Here is an 18,593-nt window from a genome sequence, read left to right as displayed (position 1 = left end):
AGTCGGACACGACTGAAGTGACTTAGCAGTAGCAATGTTCATTCATTCATGAAATACTTGTGAGCGTCTGCCATGTGCCTGTTCCCCAGGGCTATGATAGGAAGCAGGGATGTTGTGTTGCCTTATTTTCTCATGCAATCCGGGAAATGGATCTCTTCATTTTCCCACGTTGCTAAATTTACTAGAATTGCAGAAAATAGATAGACCATAAGTGCTTTGTTAGGATGTTTCTGTTTCAATTCAGTTTTCATGTCATTAAGGCTTAAATGTGAGGAGGGAAAGAAAGCTTGCCTGAATTTTATCCAAATACTATTACACTTGACTATTAACTCCAGTAATTGGAATTTGGTTCACAACATTCCAAGTTTAGGGAAGTCTCCTACATATACTTTCCTAAAGAAAAATGAGAGAAAAACAGAACATAAATATGTACAGCAACAGCTGTAGCTATTATGTAAACTGTGATCCAAATTAAATGTCTCATATTTTTGTCTTTTACTGAGCAGTGTTATGAGGCCTGCTTGGCTCAGTATTATACATCGGTACTTCCCTCGCCCCTCAGTAGAATGCATCTACTCTGAGTTCTCTACTTTTGCAGAATTAGTTTTGTGGGGAAGGACAGTTTTACAATGAGATTTACTCCTGGGTGGCATTTTGTAATACACAAATATAATAAGTATTTTCCTTCCCTTTCAAAGTAATCATTTTTGAAGACAATAACCTTATTTTAGTAAAGTTAGTAGCATATTCTTCTCTGTAAATAGTGGAATTTGATGATTTGTTGATTTCTCTGTTTATAGAATTAATATGAATTTATATAGAAAAATATATATGGGGAAAAAAATCATCTGTAGTCTTACCATCCAAGCAAAAGTAATGGTCTGTATCTTTCCATTTTCTTTCTCTTTCTCCCCTTTTCCACCTGCCCACACATACTTATATACATGTATTATTTGTTTTCTTTTGTATTTTTTAAATAATGTAGTCCTACTGACTATACTTTTATAACTACATTTTCTCTTTAGTGTATTGTGTATGTTCTATGTATCAGATCAGATCAGATCAGTCGCTCAGTCATGTCCGACTCTTTGCGACCCCATGAATCCCTGCACGCCAGGCCTCCTGTCCATCACCAACTCCCAGAGTTCACTCAGACTCACGTCCATCGAGTCAGTGATGCCATCCAGCCATCTCATCCTCTGTCGTCCCCTTCTCCTCTTGCCCCCAATCCCTTCCAGCATCAGAGTCTTTTCCAATGAGTCAACTCTTCGCATCAGGTGGCCAAAGTACTGGAGTTTCAGCTTTAGCATCATTCCTTCCAAAGAAATCCCAGGGCTGATCTCCTTCAGAATGGACTGGTTGGATCTCCTTGCAGTCCAAGGGACTCTCAAGAGTCTTCTCCAACACCACAGTTCAAAAGCATCAATTCTTCGGTGCTCAGCCTTCTTCACAGTCCAACTCTCACATCCATACATGACCACTGGAAAAACCATAGCGTTGACTAGACAGACCTCTGTTGGCAAAGTAATGTCTCTGCTTTTCAATATGCTATCTAGGTTGGTCATAACTTTCCTTCCAAGGAGTAAGCGTCTTTTAATTTCATGGCTGCAGTCACCATCTGCAGTGATTTTGGAGCCCAGAAAAATAAAGTCTGACACTGTTTCCACTGTTTCCCCATCTATTTCCCATGAAGTGATGGGACCAGATGCCATGATCTTCGTTTTCTGAATGTTGAGCTTTAAGCCAACTTTCTCACTCTCCACTTTCACTTTCATCAAGAGGCTTTTTAGTTCCTCTTCACTTTCTGCCATAAGGGTGGTGTCATCTGCATATCTGAGGTTATTGATATTTCTCCCAGCCATTTTGATTCCAGCTTGTGTTTCTTCCAGTCCAGCATTTCTCATGATGTACTCTGCATATAAATTAAATAAGCAGGGTGACAATATACAGCCTTGATGTACTCCTTTTCACATTTGCAACCAGTCTGTTGTTCCATGTCCAGTTCAAACTGTTGCTTCCTGACCTGCATACAAATTTCTCAAGAGGCAGATCAGGTGGTCTGGTATTCCCATCCCTTGCAGAATTTTCCACAGTTTATTGTGATCCACACAGTCAAAGGCTTTGGCATAGTCAATAAAGCAGAAATAGATGTTTTTCTGGAACTCTCTTGCTTTTTCCGTGATCCAGTGGATGTTGACAATTTGATCTCTGGTTCCTCTGCCTTTTCTAAAACCAGCTTGAACATCTGGAAGTTCACAGTTCACATATTGCTGAAGCCTGGCTTGGAGAATTTTGAGCATTACTTTACTAGCGTGTGAGATGAGTGCAATTGTGTGGTAGTTTGAGCATTCTTTGGCATTGCCTTTCTTTGGGATTGGAATGAAAACTGACCTTTTCCAGTCCTATGGGCACTGCTGAGTTTTCCAAATTTGCTGGCATATTGAGTGCAGCACTTTCACAGCAGCATCTTCCAGGATTTGAAATAGCTCAACTGGAATTCCATCACCTCCACTAGCTTTGTTTGTAGTGATGCTTTCTAAGGCCCACTTAACTTCACATTCTTGCCCTGGATTCTACACCCTAGGGGGCATTTATGTCTGGAAACATTTTTGATTATAACAACTGATGAAGGGGGTTCCCCTGGCACCTAGTGGGTAGAGGCCAAGAATGCTGCTAAGAGCCTACAGTGCACAGAACAACACAAGATGACAGAAAATTATTCTGCCCAAAATGCCAGCAGTGCTAGTTGGGAAAACCTGCATTATACCATGGTTTTTAATAGCTGCATTGTATTCTGTCATTGTTTTTCAGTCACTTTATCGTGTCTGACTCTTTGCTACCCCATGGACTGCAGCACACCAGGCTTCCCCGTCTACCACAAACTCCTGGAGCTTACTCAAACTCATGTCCATTAAGTTGGTGATGCCATCTAACCATCTCATCCTCTGTTGTTCGCTTCACCTACCTTCAATCTTTCCCAGATTCAGGGACTTTTCCAGTGAGTCAGTTCTTTTCATCAGGTGGCCAAAGTATTAGAGCTTCAGCATCAGTCCTTCCAATGAATATTTAGGATTGATTTCCTTTAGGAATGACTGGTTTCATCTCCTTGCAGTCCAAGAGATTCTCAAGAGTCTTCTCCAACACCACAGTTCAAAAGCATCAATTCTTCAGTGCTCAGCCTTAGGGTCCAATTCTCACATCGGTACATGACTACTGGAAAAACCATAGCTTTGATTATATGGACCTTTGTTGACAAAGTGTTATCTCTGCTTTTTAATATGCTAAGTTTGTCATAGCTTTTCTTCCAAGGAACAAGCATCTTTTAATTTCATGGCTAGAGTCACCATCTGCAGTGATTTTGGAGCCCAAGAACATAAAGTCTGTCACTGTTTCCATTGTTTCTCCATCTATTTGCCATGAAGTGATGGGACCAGATGTCACAGTCTTAGTTTTTGAATGTTGAGTTTTAAGCCAGCTTTTTTACTCTCCTCTTTCACTTTCATCAAGAGGCTCTTTAGTTCCTCTTTGCTTTCTGCCATTAGGGTGGTGTCATGTGCATATCTGAGGTTATTGCTATTTCTCCTGGCAATCTTGATTCTAGTTTGTGCTTCATCCAGCCTGGCATTTCTCATGATGTACCCTGCATATAAGTTAAATAAGCAGGCTGACAATATACAGCCTTGATGTACTTCTTTTCCAATTTTGAACCAGTCCGTTGTTGCATATCCGTTCTAACTATTGCTCCTTGACCTGCATACAGGTTTCTCAGGAGGCAGGTAAGGTGGTCTGGTATTCCCATCTCTTTAAGGATTTTCCACAGTTTGTTGTGATCCACACAGCCAAAGGCTTTAGTGTAGTCAGTGAAGCAGAAGTAGATGTTTTTCTGAAATTCTCTTGCTTTTTCTATGATCCAGCAGATGTTGACAATTTGATCTCTGGTTCTTCTGCCTTTTCTAAATCCAGCTTATACATCTGGAAGTTCTCAGTTCACATACTGTTGAAGCCTAGCTGGGAGGATTTTGAGCATTACCTTGCTGGCTTGTGAAATGAGTGCAATTTTATGGTAGTTTGACCATTCTCTTGTATTGCCCTTCTTTGTTATTGGAATGAAAACCGACCTTTTCCAGTCCTATGGCTATTGCCGAGTTTTCCAAATTTGCTGACAGATCAAGTACAGCACTTTAATAGCATCATCTTTTAGGAGCTGAAATAGCTCAGCTGGAGTTCTATCACCTCCACTAACTTGGTTCGTAGTAATGCTTCCTAAGGCCCACTTAACTTCACACTCCAGGATGTCTGGCTCTCGGTAAGGGATTACATCATCATGGTTATCTGGATCATTAAGACCTTTTTTGTACAGTTCTGTGTATTGCAGGATAGAAATTCACCAGAAGACTCACTAAGTCAAAGTGTACCAAAGCTACTGATCCATTTTGACAAATAGCCTCTCAAAAGGTAAAGTTTTTCTGTACTCTGGGGACTAGCAATGTGTTAGTTCCTTTAAGATAGAAAAATCCAGTGATTCCGGAAGCATAAGGAAACTGAAGAAAGTTCTTGAATCCCTTCCTTTTCCTGCAGCCTGTGAGGCAACTCAGATACATGGGTCCCTAATCTGGACCCTAAACCATTTTCTGTTCCCCTGCTAGATGTTCCTCCAGGGGTGTGTTTCTTCGAATGTGTTCATGTATTCCCACCCTAAAGGGCTCTGTGATTAAATAGGTTTGAGAAATAATGTGTGCTCTGTTAGCTTCTTGAAGCTTAATATGAACTTACCATGTTCAAGGTTTTGAAAAATTCTAAAGAAATATCTTTTAATTTTCCCCCAAACTTACTTGATTAGGTTAGCTTCCCCCTCCCCCACCATGGACTACCACTAACATTTGAAAGAACACAGGTGTTTCATCAGATTCATTTTGAGAAATGTTTCTATAAGATGTACGTTTTATCTCATGTTAACGTCAGCTGTTTATGAGCTGTTTCTCCCATGAGCAAATAGCGTTCACCACAGTTTCTAGTATTTTTCTTTAGTTTAGAAAAGCCAGGGAAAGCTGGGGCCCCAAATACTTTTGAAATACTATTTTGTGGGTAGTAACAAGTCACTGAAGCTTTTTAAGCAAAGTAATTGTGAGATTGGATCTGTGTTTTTAGGAAAACTAGTATAACGAGGATGTGCCAGGTAGATGAGGATAAGGCTAATAGAGCAGCATCTTAGACGAGGGATAGAAGGGCTGGAACTGAAGCTATGGCAGTAAAAATGGGAGGGCAGGGCCATGCCTGTGTTAAGAAGTAGGAATCAGTGGGTCCGGGAAGTTGATTGCCTGGGGGAGGAGGGAATATGTTGTTAAATGACTTCAGGCTCTGCATGCGGTTTAGACTAATGAATACATTTGTATTTCAAGATTTTTTATCTCAAGTCGTTATCAGTCTACTTAAAAATAATTTCTTTTTCACAAGCTTGTTTACTTTCATTGACATTTAGACCTCATAGAATCAGGTCTCTCTTTCTCTCTCATATATATTGCTTTGCACTTTATGGATCCTCGAAATGTATTTTCTGATAACTTTTTCAAGAGTCCGAGTCTTTTCTGGCACTTTTGAAATAATAGGGTGGAAAGGAATTTCAGGACATTCACCTGAGGCAGTGCACGCCTCAAAGCTACAAATGCTTCAGACAGTAAGTTGCCTTTTAGAAAAATTCGGAAGTAACCATCCATAATAACCGTCTGTATCTTGATGTGGTGTAAAAAGTCCTTCATTCAGGTATTCTTGAGTTAACTTGGGATTGCTCCCACTCCAGTTTAAGCTCTTTTCTAGTCCCAGGAAGGAGAAGATCATTCAGTCGTGTCCTTCTCTTTGTGACCCCATGGACTGTAGCCCACCAGGCTCCTCTGTCCATGGAATTCTCCAGACAAGAACACTGGAGAGGGTTGCCATTTCCTTCTCCAGAACAGTCTCCTTACCGTCCTCTAAAACTGCATCCATGCCACCTGGTCTTTTTCTTTTGAGAGCCCCAAAGGTATACCCAGGGGACCAATATGTAACTAAGTACAAAACATATAAGGGGGAGGAGCCAAGATGGCGGAGGAGTAGGACGGGGAGAACACTTTCTCCCCCACAAATTCATCAAAAGAGCGTTTAAACGTCGAGTAAATTCCACAAAACAACTTCTGAATGCCGGCAGAGGACATCAGGCACCCAGAAAAGCAATCCAACTCTTCGAAAGGAGGTAGGAAAAAATATAAAAGACAAAAAAAGAGACAAAAGAGGGAGGGACGGAGTTCCGTCCCGGGAAGGGAGTCTTAAAAAGAGAGAAGTTTCCAAACACCAGGAAACCTTCTCACTGCCGAATCTGTGCCGAGCTTTGGAAGCACAGAGGGCAACATAACAGGAAGAAAAAATAAATAAACAATTAAAACTCGAAGATTGCGAGTCCTATGGTAACTCCCCCAGTGGAGAAACAGCGCAGACGCCTGCACGCGCCATTAGCAAGCGGGGGCTGGGCAGGGAGGCGCAGCGCGGGCTGCATCGCTTAGAGTAAGAATCTGGCCTGAATACCCTGAGCACTATCTGAGCGAAATAATTTGGAAGCAAACCAGACTGTGGGATATCTACCACGCGAAAAACCAGCCCTAACCTAAGACCGCCAGGCCTGCACACGGAACAAAGAATTGAACAGAGATAGCCGGCTGCAGACCTTCCCCCTCCGGTGACAGGCAGCCAGAGCCGGAAGGGGGCAATCGCAGCCCCAGAGAGACATTATCTATAAAACTGTAAGCAGCCTTCTTTGCTAACTAAAACTTTTTGGGGGTCTGGACGGTTAACATCTGCCTGAGAAGGTGCGCCGGTTTTACACCCAGATAACCGAGTGGTGGGGAGGCGATAAGTCGCAGCATTGGCGCTCGCCAAACACCTCATCACTTGAGCTGCTCGGACCTGGGAAGAGCACAAAACTCAGGCCCAACTGAGTCTGCGCCTCTGAGGACTACCTGAGTGCCTGAACCTGAGCGGCTTGGACCTGGGAGGTACATGCAACCCAGGGCCAGCCTCGGATTGTTCCCGGCGGAACAACCTAGAGCCCGAGCAGTGTGGGCAGAGAGGCTACACGCGCCGTGAGTGGGGGCAGACCCAGTGTGGTTGAGGCACTGCGAGCGCACGCCAGTGTTATTTGTTTGCAGCATCCCTCCCTCCCTCCCCACAGCGCGACTGAACAAAGAGAAGAAATACAGCTCCACCCATCAGAACACCGACACAAGCTTCCCTAACCAGGAAACCTTGACAAGCCACCTGTACAAACCCACACACAGCGAGGAAAAGCCACAATAAAGAGAACTCCACAAACTGCCAGAATACAGAAAGGACACCCCAAACTCAGCAATTTAAACAAGATGAAGAGACAGAGGAATAGCCAGCAGATAAAGGAACAGGATAAATGCCCACCAAACCAAACAAAAGAGGAAAAGATAGGGAATCTACCTGATAAAGAATTCCGAATAATGATAGTGAAATTGATCCAAAATCTTGAAATTAAAATGGAATCACAGATAAATAGCTTGGAGACAAGGATTGAGAAGATGCAAGAAAGGTTTAACAAGGACCTAGAAGAAATAAAAAAGAGTCAATATATAATGAATAATGCAATAAATGAAATTAAAAACACTCTGGAGGGAACAAATAGTAGAATAACAGAGGCAGAAGATAGGATAAGTGAAGTAGAAGATAGAATGGTAGAAATAAATGAGTCAGAGAGAATAAAAGAAAAACGAATTAAAAGAAATGAGGACAATCTCAGAGACCTCCAGGACAATATTAAACGCTACAACATTCGAATCATAGGGGTTCCAGAAGAAGAAGACAAAAAGAAAGACCATGAGAAAATACTTGAGGAGATAATAGTTGAAAACTTCCCTAAACTGGGGAAGGAAATAATCACCCAAGTCCAAGAAACCCAGAGAATCCCAAATAGGATAAACCCAAGGCGAAACACCCCAAGACACATATTAATCAAATTAACAAAGATCAAACACAAAGAACAAATATGAAAAGCAGCAAGGGAAAAACAACAAATAACACACAAGGGAATTCCCATAAGGATAACAGCTGATCTTTCAATAGAAACTCTTCAAGCCAGGAGGGAATGGCAAGACATACTTAAAATGATGAAAGAAAATAACCTACAGCCCAGATTATTGTACCCAGCAAGGATCTCATTCAAGTATGAAGGAGAAATCAAAAGCTTCTCAGACAAGCAAAAGCTGAGAGAATTCTGCACCACCAAACCAGCTCTCCAACAAATACTAAAGGATATTCTCTAGACAGGAAACACAAAAATGGTGTATAAATTCGAACCCCAAACAATAAAGTAAATGGCAACGGGATCATACTTATCAGTAATTACCTTAAACATAAATGGGTTGAATGCCCCAACCAAAAGACAAAGACTGGCTGAATGGATACAAAAACAAGACCCCTACATATGTTGTCTACAGGAGACCCACCTCAAAACAGGGGACACATACAGACTGAAAGTGAAGGGCTGGAAAAAGATTTTCCATGCAAATAGGGACCAAAAGAAAGCAGGAGTAGCAATACTTATATCAGATAAAATAGACTTTAAAACAAAGGCTGTGAAAAGAGACAAAGAAGGTCACTACATAATGATCAAAGGATCAATCCAAGAAGAAGATATAACAATTATAAATATATATGCACCCAACACGGGAGCACCGCAGTGTGTAAGACAAATGCTAACAAGTATGAAAGGAGAAATTAACAATAACACAATAATAGTGGGAGACTTTAATACCCCACTCACACCTATGGATAGATCAACTAAACAGAAAATTAACAAGGAAACACAAACTTTAAACGATACAATAGACCAGTTAGACCTAATTGATATCTATAGGACATTTCATCCCAAAACAATGAATTTCACCTTTTTCTCAAGTGCACATGGAACCTTCTCCAGGATAGATCACATCCTGGGCCATAAAGCTAGCCTTGGTAAATTCAAAAAAATAGAAATCATTCCAAGCATCTTTTCTGACCACAATGCAGTAAGATTAGATCTCAATTACAGGAGAAAAACTATTAAAAATTCCAACATATGGAGGATGAACAACACCCTGCTGAATAACCAACAAATCACAGAAGAAATCAAAAAAGAAATCAAAATTTGCATAGAAACGAATGAAAATGAAAACACAACAACCCAAAACCTGTGGGACACAGTAAAAGCAGTCCTAAGGGGAAAGTTCATAGCAATACAGGCACACCTCAAGAAACAAGAAAAAAGTCAAATAAATAACCTAACTCTACACCTAAAGCAACTAGAAAAGGAAGAAATGAAGAACCCCAGGGTTAGTAGAAGGAAAGAAATCTTAAAAAATTAGAGCAGAAATAAATGCAAAAGAAACAAAAGAGACCATAGCAAAAATCAACAAAGCCAAAAGCTGGTTCTTTGAAAGGATAAATAAAATTGATAAACCATTAGCCAGACTCATCAAGAAACAAAGGGAGAAAAATCAAATCAAAAAAATTAGAAACGAAAATGGAGAGATCACAACAGACAACACAGAAATACAAAGGATCATAAGAGACTATTATCAACAATTATATGCCAATAAAATGGACAACGAGGAAGAAATGGACAAATTCTTAGAAAAGTACAACTTTCCAAAACTCGACCAGGAAGAAATAGAAAACCTTAACAGACCCATCACAAGCACGGAAATTGAAACTGTAATCAAAAATCTTCCAGCAAACAAAAGCCCAGGTCCAGACGGCTTCACAGCTGAATTCTACCAAAAATTTAGAGAAGAGCTAACACCTATCCTGCTCAAACTCTTCCAGAAAATTGCAGAGGAAGGTAAACTTCCAAACTCATTCTATGAGGCCACCATCACCCTAATACCAAAACCTGACAAAGATCCCACAAAAAAAGAAAACTACAGACCAATATCACTGATGAATATAGATGCAAAAATCCTAAACAAAATTCTAGCAATCAGAATCCAACAACACATTAAAAAGATCATACACCATGACCAAGTGGGCTTTATCCCAGGGATGCAAGGATTCTTCAATATCCGCAAATCAATCAATGTAATATACCACATTAACAAATTGAAAAACAAAAACCATATGATTATCTCAATAGATGCAGAGAAAGCCTTTGACAAAATTCAACACCCATTTATGATAAAAACTCTCCAGAAAGCAGGAATAGAAGGAACATACCTCAACATAATAAAAGCTATATATGACAAACCCACAGCAAACATTATCCTCAATGGTGAAAAATTGAAAGCATTTCCTCTAAAGTCAGGAACAAGACAAGGGTGCCCACTTTCACCATTACTATTCAACATAGTTTTGGAAGTTTTGGCCACAGCAATCAGAGCAGAAAAAGAAATAAAAGGAATCCAAATTGGAAAAGAAGAAGTAAAACTCTCACTATTTGCAGATGACATGATCCTCTACATAGAAAACCCTAAAGACTCCACCAGAAAATTACTAGAACTAATCAATGATTATAGTAAAGTTGCAGGATATAAAATCAACACACAGAAATCCCTTGCATTCCTATACACTAATAATGAGAAAACAGAAAGAGAAATTAAGGAAACAATTCCATTCACCATTGCAACGAAAAGAATAAAATACTTAGGAATATATCTACCTAAAGAAACTAAAGACCTATATATAGAAAACTATAAAAACACTGGTGAAAGAAATCAAAGAGGACACTAATAGATGGAGAAATATACCATGTTCATGGATTGGAAGAATCAATATAGTGAAAATGAGTATACTACCCAAAGCAATTTATAGATTCAATGCAATCCCTATCAAGCTACCAACAGTATTCTTCACAGAGCTAGAACAAATAATTTCACAATTTGTATGGAAATACAAAAAACCTCGAATAGCCAAAGCGATCTTGAGAAAGAAAAAGAACTGGAGGAATCAACCTACCTGACTTCAGGCTCTACTACAAAGCCACAGTTATCAAGACAGTATGGTACTGGCACAAAGACAGAAATATAGATCAATGGAACAAAATAGAAAGCCCAGAGATAAATCCACGCACATATGGACACCTTATCTTTGACAAAGGAGGCAAGAATATACAATGGATTAAAGACAATCTCTTTAACAAGTGGTGCTGGGAAATCTGGTCAACCACTTGTAAAAGAATGAAACTAGAACACTTTCTAACACCATATACAAAAATAAACTCAAAATGGATTAAAGATCTCAACGTAAAACCAGAAACTATAAAACTCCTAGAGGAGAACATAGGCAAAACACTCTCTGACATACATCACAGCAGGATCCTCTATGACCCACCTCCCAGAATATTGGAAATAAAAGCAAAAATAAACAAATGGGACCTAATTAACCTTAAAAGCTTCTGCACATCAAAGGAAACTATTAGCAAGGTGAAAAGACAGCCTTCAGAATGGGAGAAAATAATAGCAAATGAAGCAACCGACAAACAACTAATCTCAAAAATATACAAGCTACTCCTACAGCTCAACTCCAGAAAAATAAATGACCCAATCAAAAAATGGGCCAAAGATCTAAATAGACATTTCTCCAAAGAAGACATACAGATGGCTAACAAACACATGAAAAGATGCTCAACATCACTCATTATCAGAGAAATGCAAATCAAAACCACTATGAGATACCATTTCACACCAGTCAGAGTGGCTGCGATCCAAAAGTCTACAAATAATAAATGCTGGAGAGGGTGTGGAGAAAAGGGAACCCTCTTACACTGTTGGTGGGAATGCAAACTAGTACAGCCACTATGGAGAACAGTGTGGAGATTCCTTAAAAAACTGGAAATAGAACTGCCTTATGATCCAGCAATCCCACTGCTGGGCATACACACTGAGGAAACCAAAAGGGAAAGAGACACGTGTACCCCAATGTTCATCGCAGCACTGTTTATAATAGCCAGGACATGGAAGCAACCTAGATGTCCATCAGCAGATGAATGGATAATAAAGCTGTGGTACATATACACAATGGAGTATTACTCAGCCATTAAAAAGAATACATTTGAATCAGTTCTAATGAGGTGGATGAAACTGGAGCCTATTATACAGAGTGAAGTAAGCCAGAAGGAAAAACACCAATACAGTATACTAACGCATATATATGGAATTTAGAAAGATGGTAACGATAACCCTGTATACGAGACAGCAAAAGAGACACTGATGTATAGAACAGGCTTATGGACTCTGTGGGAGAGGGAGAGGGTGGGAAGATTTTGGAGGAAAAAAAAAAAAACATCACAGTGATTTTTCTGGTTCTATCATTTCTTCTATATTTATTAGCTGCCATTCTTCTGTAAGAAGAACTTTTTCTCATTGATCGATTGATTACCAGTATGGCTCATGGATTCTGGCTATCAGTGGATTATAATCTATGACTATTGTTATTTATTTTGATGCCCAACTTTTGTAGACGTGGCCATGGGAACTCTGTTAAGCTGGCTTCTGAGACTCTTGGATAAATTCCTATTATTCTTTGAGCACTTATTTGCTTTCTGACACAACAAAATGTTTTAGGTTCATTTTACACTTTCCATGTCTGTGGCTGAAGATCAACCATTTCTCCAAAGAGCTCTGGTTCTTTTTCATAGAGAATAATATTTAGAAGCCTTGATCTGGGCATTAGATGTTCCTGTTGCTAATGATGTGTGTAAAAATAATCTTTAAAAAAAAAAAAAAACATATAAGGAATTTATACCATTTACGTAAGGATCACAGTTATTTTTCACCCTATGGTAGATGCCTGTAGAAAGTATGCCACTGATGAGGATTTTTTTTTTCTTTTTAAAGCAGCTCATTAAAGGAAAAGCAGGATTTTTTTGGATGACAAAGGACACCCAATATTGATTTACATATCTTAGCAGTTTTATTCCAGTGACAGGTTTATTGGAAAATAGAGGCAGAGGAGACTATCTTTCATTTGTAATTTAACAAGGCAGTTGCTGTCTTCCATTGTACTGTCTATGTATAGTTAGAAATGTCTTAAGATAGTGATTCTGCAGCTGCTCTTGGGTCCCCTTTGATAATCTGATGAAAGGTTATGGACCTTCCCAGAAAAATGCTCCCACAAATTTGCATACATTTTTATATGTAATTTCATAGATACCAGCATATGGCTTTGCTTTTCCAAGTATACTGTTTATTTTTAACCAGTATAGCTTGTTCAATAAATTCTTTTATTTATTCATCAAGTATTTTTTGCACATTTGTCTCAAACCAAGCCTGAATACAGTGTAGAAGAAGATAAACAAGGACTCTGCCCTCATGAAGCAGTAAACAGACATCACATTCCAGAATTATCTAACACTTTCTTAATTATAACTGCAGGGAAGGAAAAAATGTTAGTGAAAGAATGTTTTTTGGGGGTGCTATTTTCTATAGGGTGGATTTGAATCACTGCTAAAACAAAATGGGAATCTTGAAAGCAAGAAAAAAAACAGGTCTCTATAGGGTTTTTAAATATAAAATCAGATTATTAGAATTGTAAGAGCATGTAGTTTTTCCCACCTAGAGTCTGGGTCTGCTGAGAGCTGGGATGACTTTTCTGTCCCCAGCTGGACCCTGAGGTGATCTGTGTACCTGTGCCACCCTCACCCTCCCCACCCCGACTCCCATCAGCTTTTGGGAGCGTTAACCTGCTGCAGTGCAGCCAGGCAAGGACCACTGCACCAGCTGCCTCTTGTTTCTGTTCTGGTGTTCGGCTACCCAGGCCACCTCACGAGAGAAATGATTCACTTCAGCGTTTTCTTGAGATTAACATATAATTAATTTCTGCCACTATTGAGAAAAGATCTAAATTACTCAAGCAGAAAATGTAGCAAGGCATTTGATCTATGCTGCTGAAAAATGATAAGAATTAGTGGTGTTTGAAAACAGAGCAAAGGGACCAGGTACAGCTTAGAATTTTCAATTTGCTCTGGCTCTTCACCAGCAGGTCACATATCATATTACAGAGCTGTGGGAAGAACTGGTCTGGAGCTCCTTTTGAGACTTGGTTTGATGTACTTCTTTCTTCTTGTAATTCTGTACTCTTCTCAAATGCCTTCCTCCCTGTGTGCTGGCTACTAGGGGTGCAGCGGTAACCAGTCCCTGCCCTCATTGAGTTTCTAGTCTTATGGGGAAAGTGGACACGACTGAGCGACTTCACTTTCACTTTTTCACTTTCATGCATTGGAGTAGGAAATGGCAACCCACTCCAGTGTTCTTGCCTGGAGAATCCCAGGGGCAGGAGAGCCTGGTGGGCTGACGTCTGTGGAGTCACAGAGAGTCAGACACGACTGAAGTGACTTAGCAACAGCAGCAGACATTACTAAAATAATCATCTCGGTGACCACCTATTTACAGCCTGATTTAAGAGTGATAAAGAAGAGGAAAAGGGAAACATTTCTACAACACATATAAGAAAAGACAGTGGAACAGCAGTGCTTCCCTAGAAATGATGCTTGAGCTAAGAACTGAACGGTGGGGTGTGGTAGAAACATTACAGAAAGAGAACAGGCAGGCTGTGGCAGTGCAGGCTGAGAAGCAGAGCACAGAGTTAGGAGCTAGGATCAGGGAGAATCTGGATGTGAAAGGTGAGGCAGATCAGTCTCAGGTTTCTGGTTTGTGCACCCACGTGAGTGTGTGCCATTCACAGCAGTGAAGCCAAGTGTGGCACAGGGAGACTGCAGGGTGAGGTGAGCCCATGGAGACGTTAACAGAAAAGAGGCAGATAGGCAATTGGTCATCAGAGTCAAGGACTCATTAGAAGGGTTTGAGTCAGAGATTAAAATGCACATGTCATTGGTCATGTTCTTTACTGAGCAGATTAATAGAAGCGTGGAGCTCTCTGAGATAACTTTGAGCTTTCTTTTTTTAATTCAAAATATTTTAATTTAAAATGATTTGGTTTGTAGGGTCCCTAAAAACCACATTCTCTATCTTGGATATAGTCATCCTTGGTTGAACTCAACAACTGTTTATTGAGTGGAATACATTTATATGTAGGTAGAATGTAATTACACACAGGTCATGAACCCAGGCTAAGCTCTCTCTGAGTTCAGTAAAAAATGTCAAATTATTCTCTTTTCTGTAACAAAAGTTTATGTTAAATAACTATGGATTTACTTGTATTTTTTGTGAAATCTTTGTTTACAATCCCTTCCAGTGCTCTTCTAGCAAGTGTATCAACCTTCCTATATTCAGTTGTTCTCCAGAGGAGAAAAAAGATGTTTTATTGAACTTGAAACATGTTCCTGACATGTTTAACATAATAAACTTTTTAAAGAAATGTTTCTTTTCTCCAGATTTGAGGTAGAATTTGTCCTCTCAGCACCTACTTCTGAATGGAGTGGCAAACAGGGATACATTTCACCAGCTCTGCTCTCTGAATTTTTGAAAAGAAGATCAGACACATCCAAAGTCCTCATCTGCCTTTGTGGACCAACGCCATTCACAGAACAAGGAATGAAGTGAGTAGCAATGTGGTAGGAGAAAGAACTGCAGCACTGGTGAAATACAGCCTCCTGTAAAAAGCAGTTGATGTGGCTCTCAGTTCTTCCTGTTCATATGAACCTGCACTTTAGAAGTCTGTCACAGTGTAAGAAAATACTGACCAAGTGTTTCATCTGTATGCAGTGAAGGGTCGGAGGCCCCAGTTATGCACAGAGTTAAACGTGAACACAAAAATAAGATACACCCAGCTCTTGATAGCCTCTCCTAGTGGCAGGCAGCATGAACACATTCATAGAATGGGTGCCAGATCTTTTTAGGGCTCTAGATTCAGCCTCTCCTTCCACCAAAGCTTCATAATATATAATAATCTTTTAAAATATCATAAGCTATGTTCATCTCATTATAGCTTTTGATCCTCCCTCTCTGCAGCTGGGTGAGCATTAGTCACAGAGTTGAACTCTGTACAATGAAAACTCAGTGGTATGACTATCTTATTTAAAAATCACCTTGATCTGATTTAACTCTAAAATGACACTTTAACGTGTTTAGTTTAGATATAGCGATAGCCACTGTTATTGGGTTTCTAGATGATTTTAAAATACAGCTGCCTTAAATGCTCTGCATTTCCTTGTTTGGTATATGACTGAACCTAACACTTTCTAGATAGTTTTCTCTCTTGCTGTTTTATTTTTAATTATGAAAAAGACAGGCAGTATGGCTGAAAAGATAGGATGGGGTTAGATAGTGAGAGGCTTGCCTGCTGTACCACATTGGTCCTTTTGACTCCTGTGCCATCCTGGCCTTTGTGTGAATATGTGTGTATGCTCTGGAAGCTACCAGTTTGGGTTGGAAACCCAGCTCCACCACTTACAGTCACCCTGCAGTCATTAGCTACGAGCCAAAACTTTCTAAACTTTAGTGCATTTCTATATGTACATGTGTATCAGTCGCTCAGTCGTGTCCTACTCTTTGGGACCCTACAGACTGTAGCCCGGCAGGCTCCTCTGTCCATGGACTTCTCCAGGCAAGAATACTGGAGTGGGTTGCCATTTCCTCCTCCAGGGGATCTTTCCGACCCAGGAATCAACCCCGCATCTCCTGCATCTCTTGCATTGACTGGCAGATTCTTTACCACTGCCACCTGGGAAGCCTCATTTATACAAGGCAATAAATGATAATATTTATGCACTGAAGTGCTTAGCACAGTGACTACATAGAGGGAGTTCTAAATAAATGTTTATTTTTTTAGCAGCATTTTAAACAGCTACTTTTAAGGCACTATCTCCTTTGATAGTGTTTTCCAAGTTAAATTGTACTTAAGCCGTATTTCTACTTTTCCGTGAGGGAAAATTAAGATAGAATGCTATGGTATCAACTCCTTACTTTGAAAACTGATGAATAAAGGGGAAAAAAATAAGGATTTATTCTGCCTTTTCTGTATGAGCTATACTACTGTGTAACCACATAATAAGTGAGAAGAAGTTATTCTTTAGAGAATTCCTTGGCTGATAAATAATGATAGAAGTAGGATGTCATCAACTTCAGTCCCTAATGAACTAATTGATCCGTACCTAGATCATCAATGGTGGTTTGCATCCCAAAAGAGAGCCAACCAGGTATTATGTGCCTCGTGATGAAAGAGCACGATCTATGACGTAGTCTGGTCAAAAAGAATTGAACCTGTATCTGATCAGACCTCTAGATCTGATTATTAAATTTAGGGAGATAAAAGGAAAAAGGAACATATTATTAGAGTAAAGCCACAGGGATACTGCAAAATCAGAACCATGGGGGAGTCAATGTGTGAAAATCTCATTTTGTCAACAAATAAATTGCAGGACAGAGAGAGATGGAGGGGATCTTACAGCTCAAAAGATACCTAAAACACATATAAACCAGTCACAGTGAATAGACTTTAGTTGGATCTTGATTCAAACATACTTTTAAAAATTATAACACTTATGAGACAGCTGCAGGTGTGAACACTTACTAGATATTTGATGACACTAAGGAATTGTTAATTTTTTAGAAGTGAAAATTATGGGGTTTTTTAGACAGCACATACTAACTGGGAAATATGAAAAAATATTATGGTTACAGTGGTAAACTTTGATGTTATTTTATTTTCAAGCATCTTCCATAAGAAACATGTGCTTTGTATTTGTTTTTCAGGATGCTGCATGATCTGAACTTTTCCAAAGATGAGATCCATAGTTTTACAGCATAATGAAGAGCTGTCATTCAACTGTTTAATCTAAATTTGTGATTACTTAAGGTTTTTTTTAAGAGAACATTTTTGTATATACTAAAAGGTTAACTAGAATCCAAGTTTCAGTTTCTTAAACAAAAACAAACGTTTCTTCACTATAGATACCTTGTGGACTTTATTTTGTACCTTAACTTATTTTACTACTGATATTTGTCCTGAAAAGTCAATCATGACAACAAGTACGTATAGGATTCTTTGTTATGAATCACAAAGTTCCTTACCATGTAAACTGTATCACTGTTCTACAGTAAGCTCTCGTGTTTTATGACATGATAAAGCAAATGATCATTTTGATCACATTTCTATGCTGTACAATGTCTGATTAGCAATACAGATTAAATTTTACATTGCACTGTTAACTCAGGAAATGATTATTTATGTCCTTGTTCTTACTATGAAAACATGGAATGTTATAACTTATTAAGCGATCCAAACATTTTGTGTCTATGGCCTTGATACAGAGTAGAATAAAAATATACTTAAGTACTTTTTAATCTTTGTCATAGAAATGTGTTTGAATGCATGTTTGGGGTGGTATGTAAGGAGAATATTAAGAGGCAATGATAAAAGATTCTGGAGACACTCACACAGGTAGTTTTGGATTAGATGTGTTTAGAAACTTAGATAACTTCGACAGCTTTTCTTAGCCAAAACTAGAGACATCGGGAAAGATAATGGAAGTGTAGCCTCTGGACCCATGGCCTAAAACAATCATTTGCTGCTTTGGAATGGATTAAATTTAAATTCTTTTTGAGTCTGCCTGGACCAGCTAGGAAAATGAGGAACACGCCATCCTAAATGGTACCTTCCCTGGCTGGTTGCTC

The 18,593-nt window shown here is 39.4% G+C and overlaps 1 protein-coding gene across 8 annotated transcripts in view; it reads left to right on the top strand.

Annotated features, from left to right (window-relative positions):
• The window catches only part of CYB5R4 (cytochrome b5 reductase 4), a 128,584-nt gene extending 110,321 nt beyond the window's left edge, over positions 1–18,263 (top strand). For all 8 annotated transcript variants that reach the window (XM_086316410.1, XM_086316414.1, XM_086316418.1 and 5 more), the window contains 2 exons: positions 15,353–15,517; positions 17,673–18,263. In XM_086316410.1, the coding sequence (XP_086172536.1) occupies positions 15,353–15,517; positions 17,673–17,727 (220 nt within the window). In that variant the 3' untranslated portion in view covers positions 17,728–18,263. The remainder of the gene's footprint in view (positions 1–15,352; positions 15,518–17,672) is intronic.
• Positions 18,264–18,593: the final 330 nt, after the last annotated feature.

The sequence above is a fragment of the Bos grunniens genome, chromosome 9 (assembly GCF_055505025.1).
Source record: "Bos grunniens cultivar Pamir isolate PY7600 chromosome 9, Bosgru_T2T1.0, whole genome shotgun sequence".
NCBI lineage: Eukaryota > Metazoa > Chordata > Mammalia > Artiodactyla > Bovidae > Bos > Bos grunniens.
The sequence above is the reverse complement of the archived record's forward strand: the minus strand, read 5'-3'. Positions and strand labels throughout refer to the sequence as shown.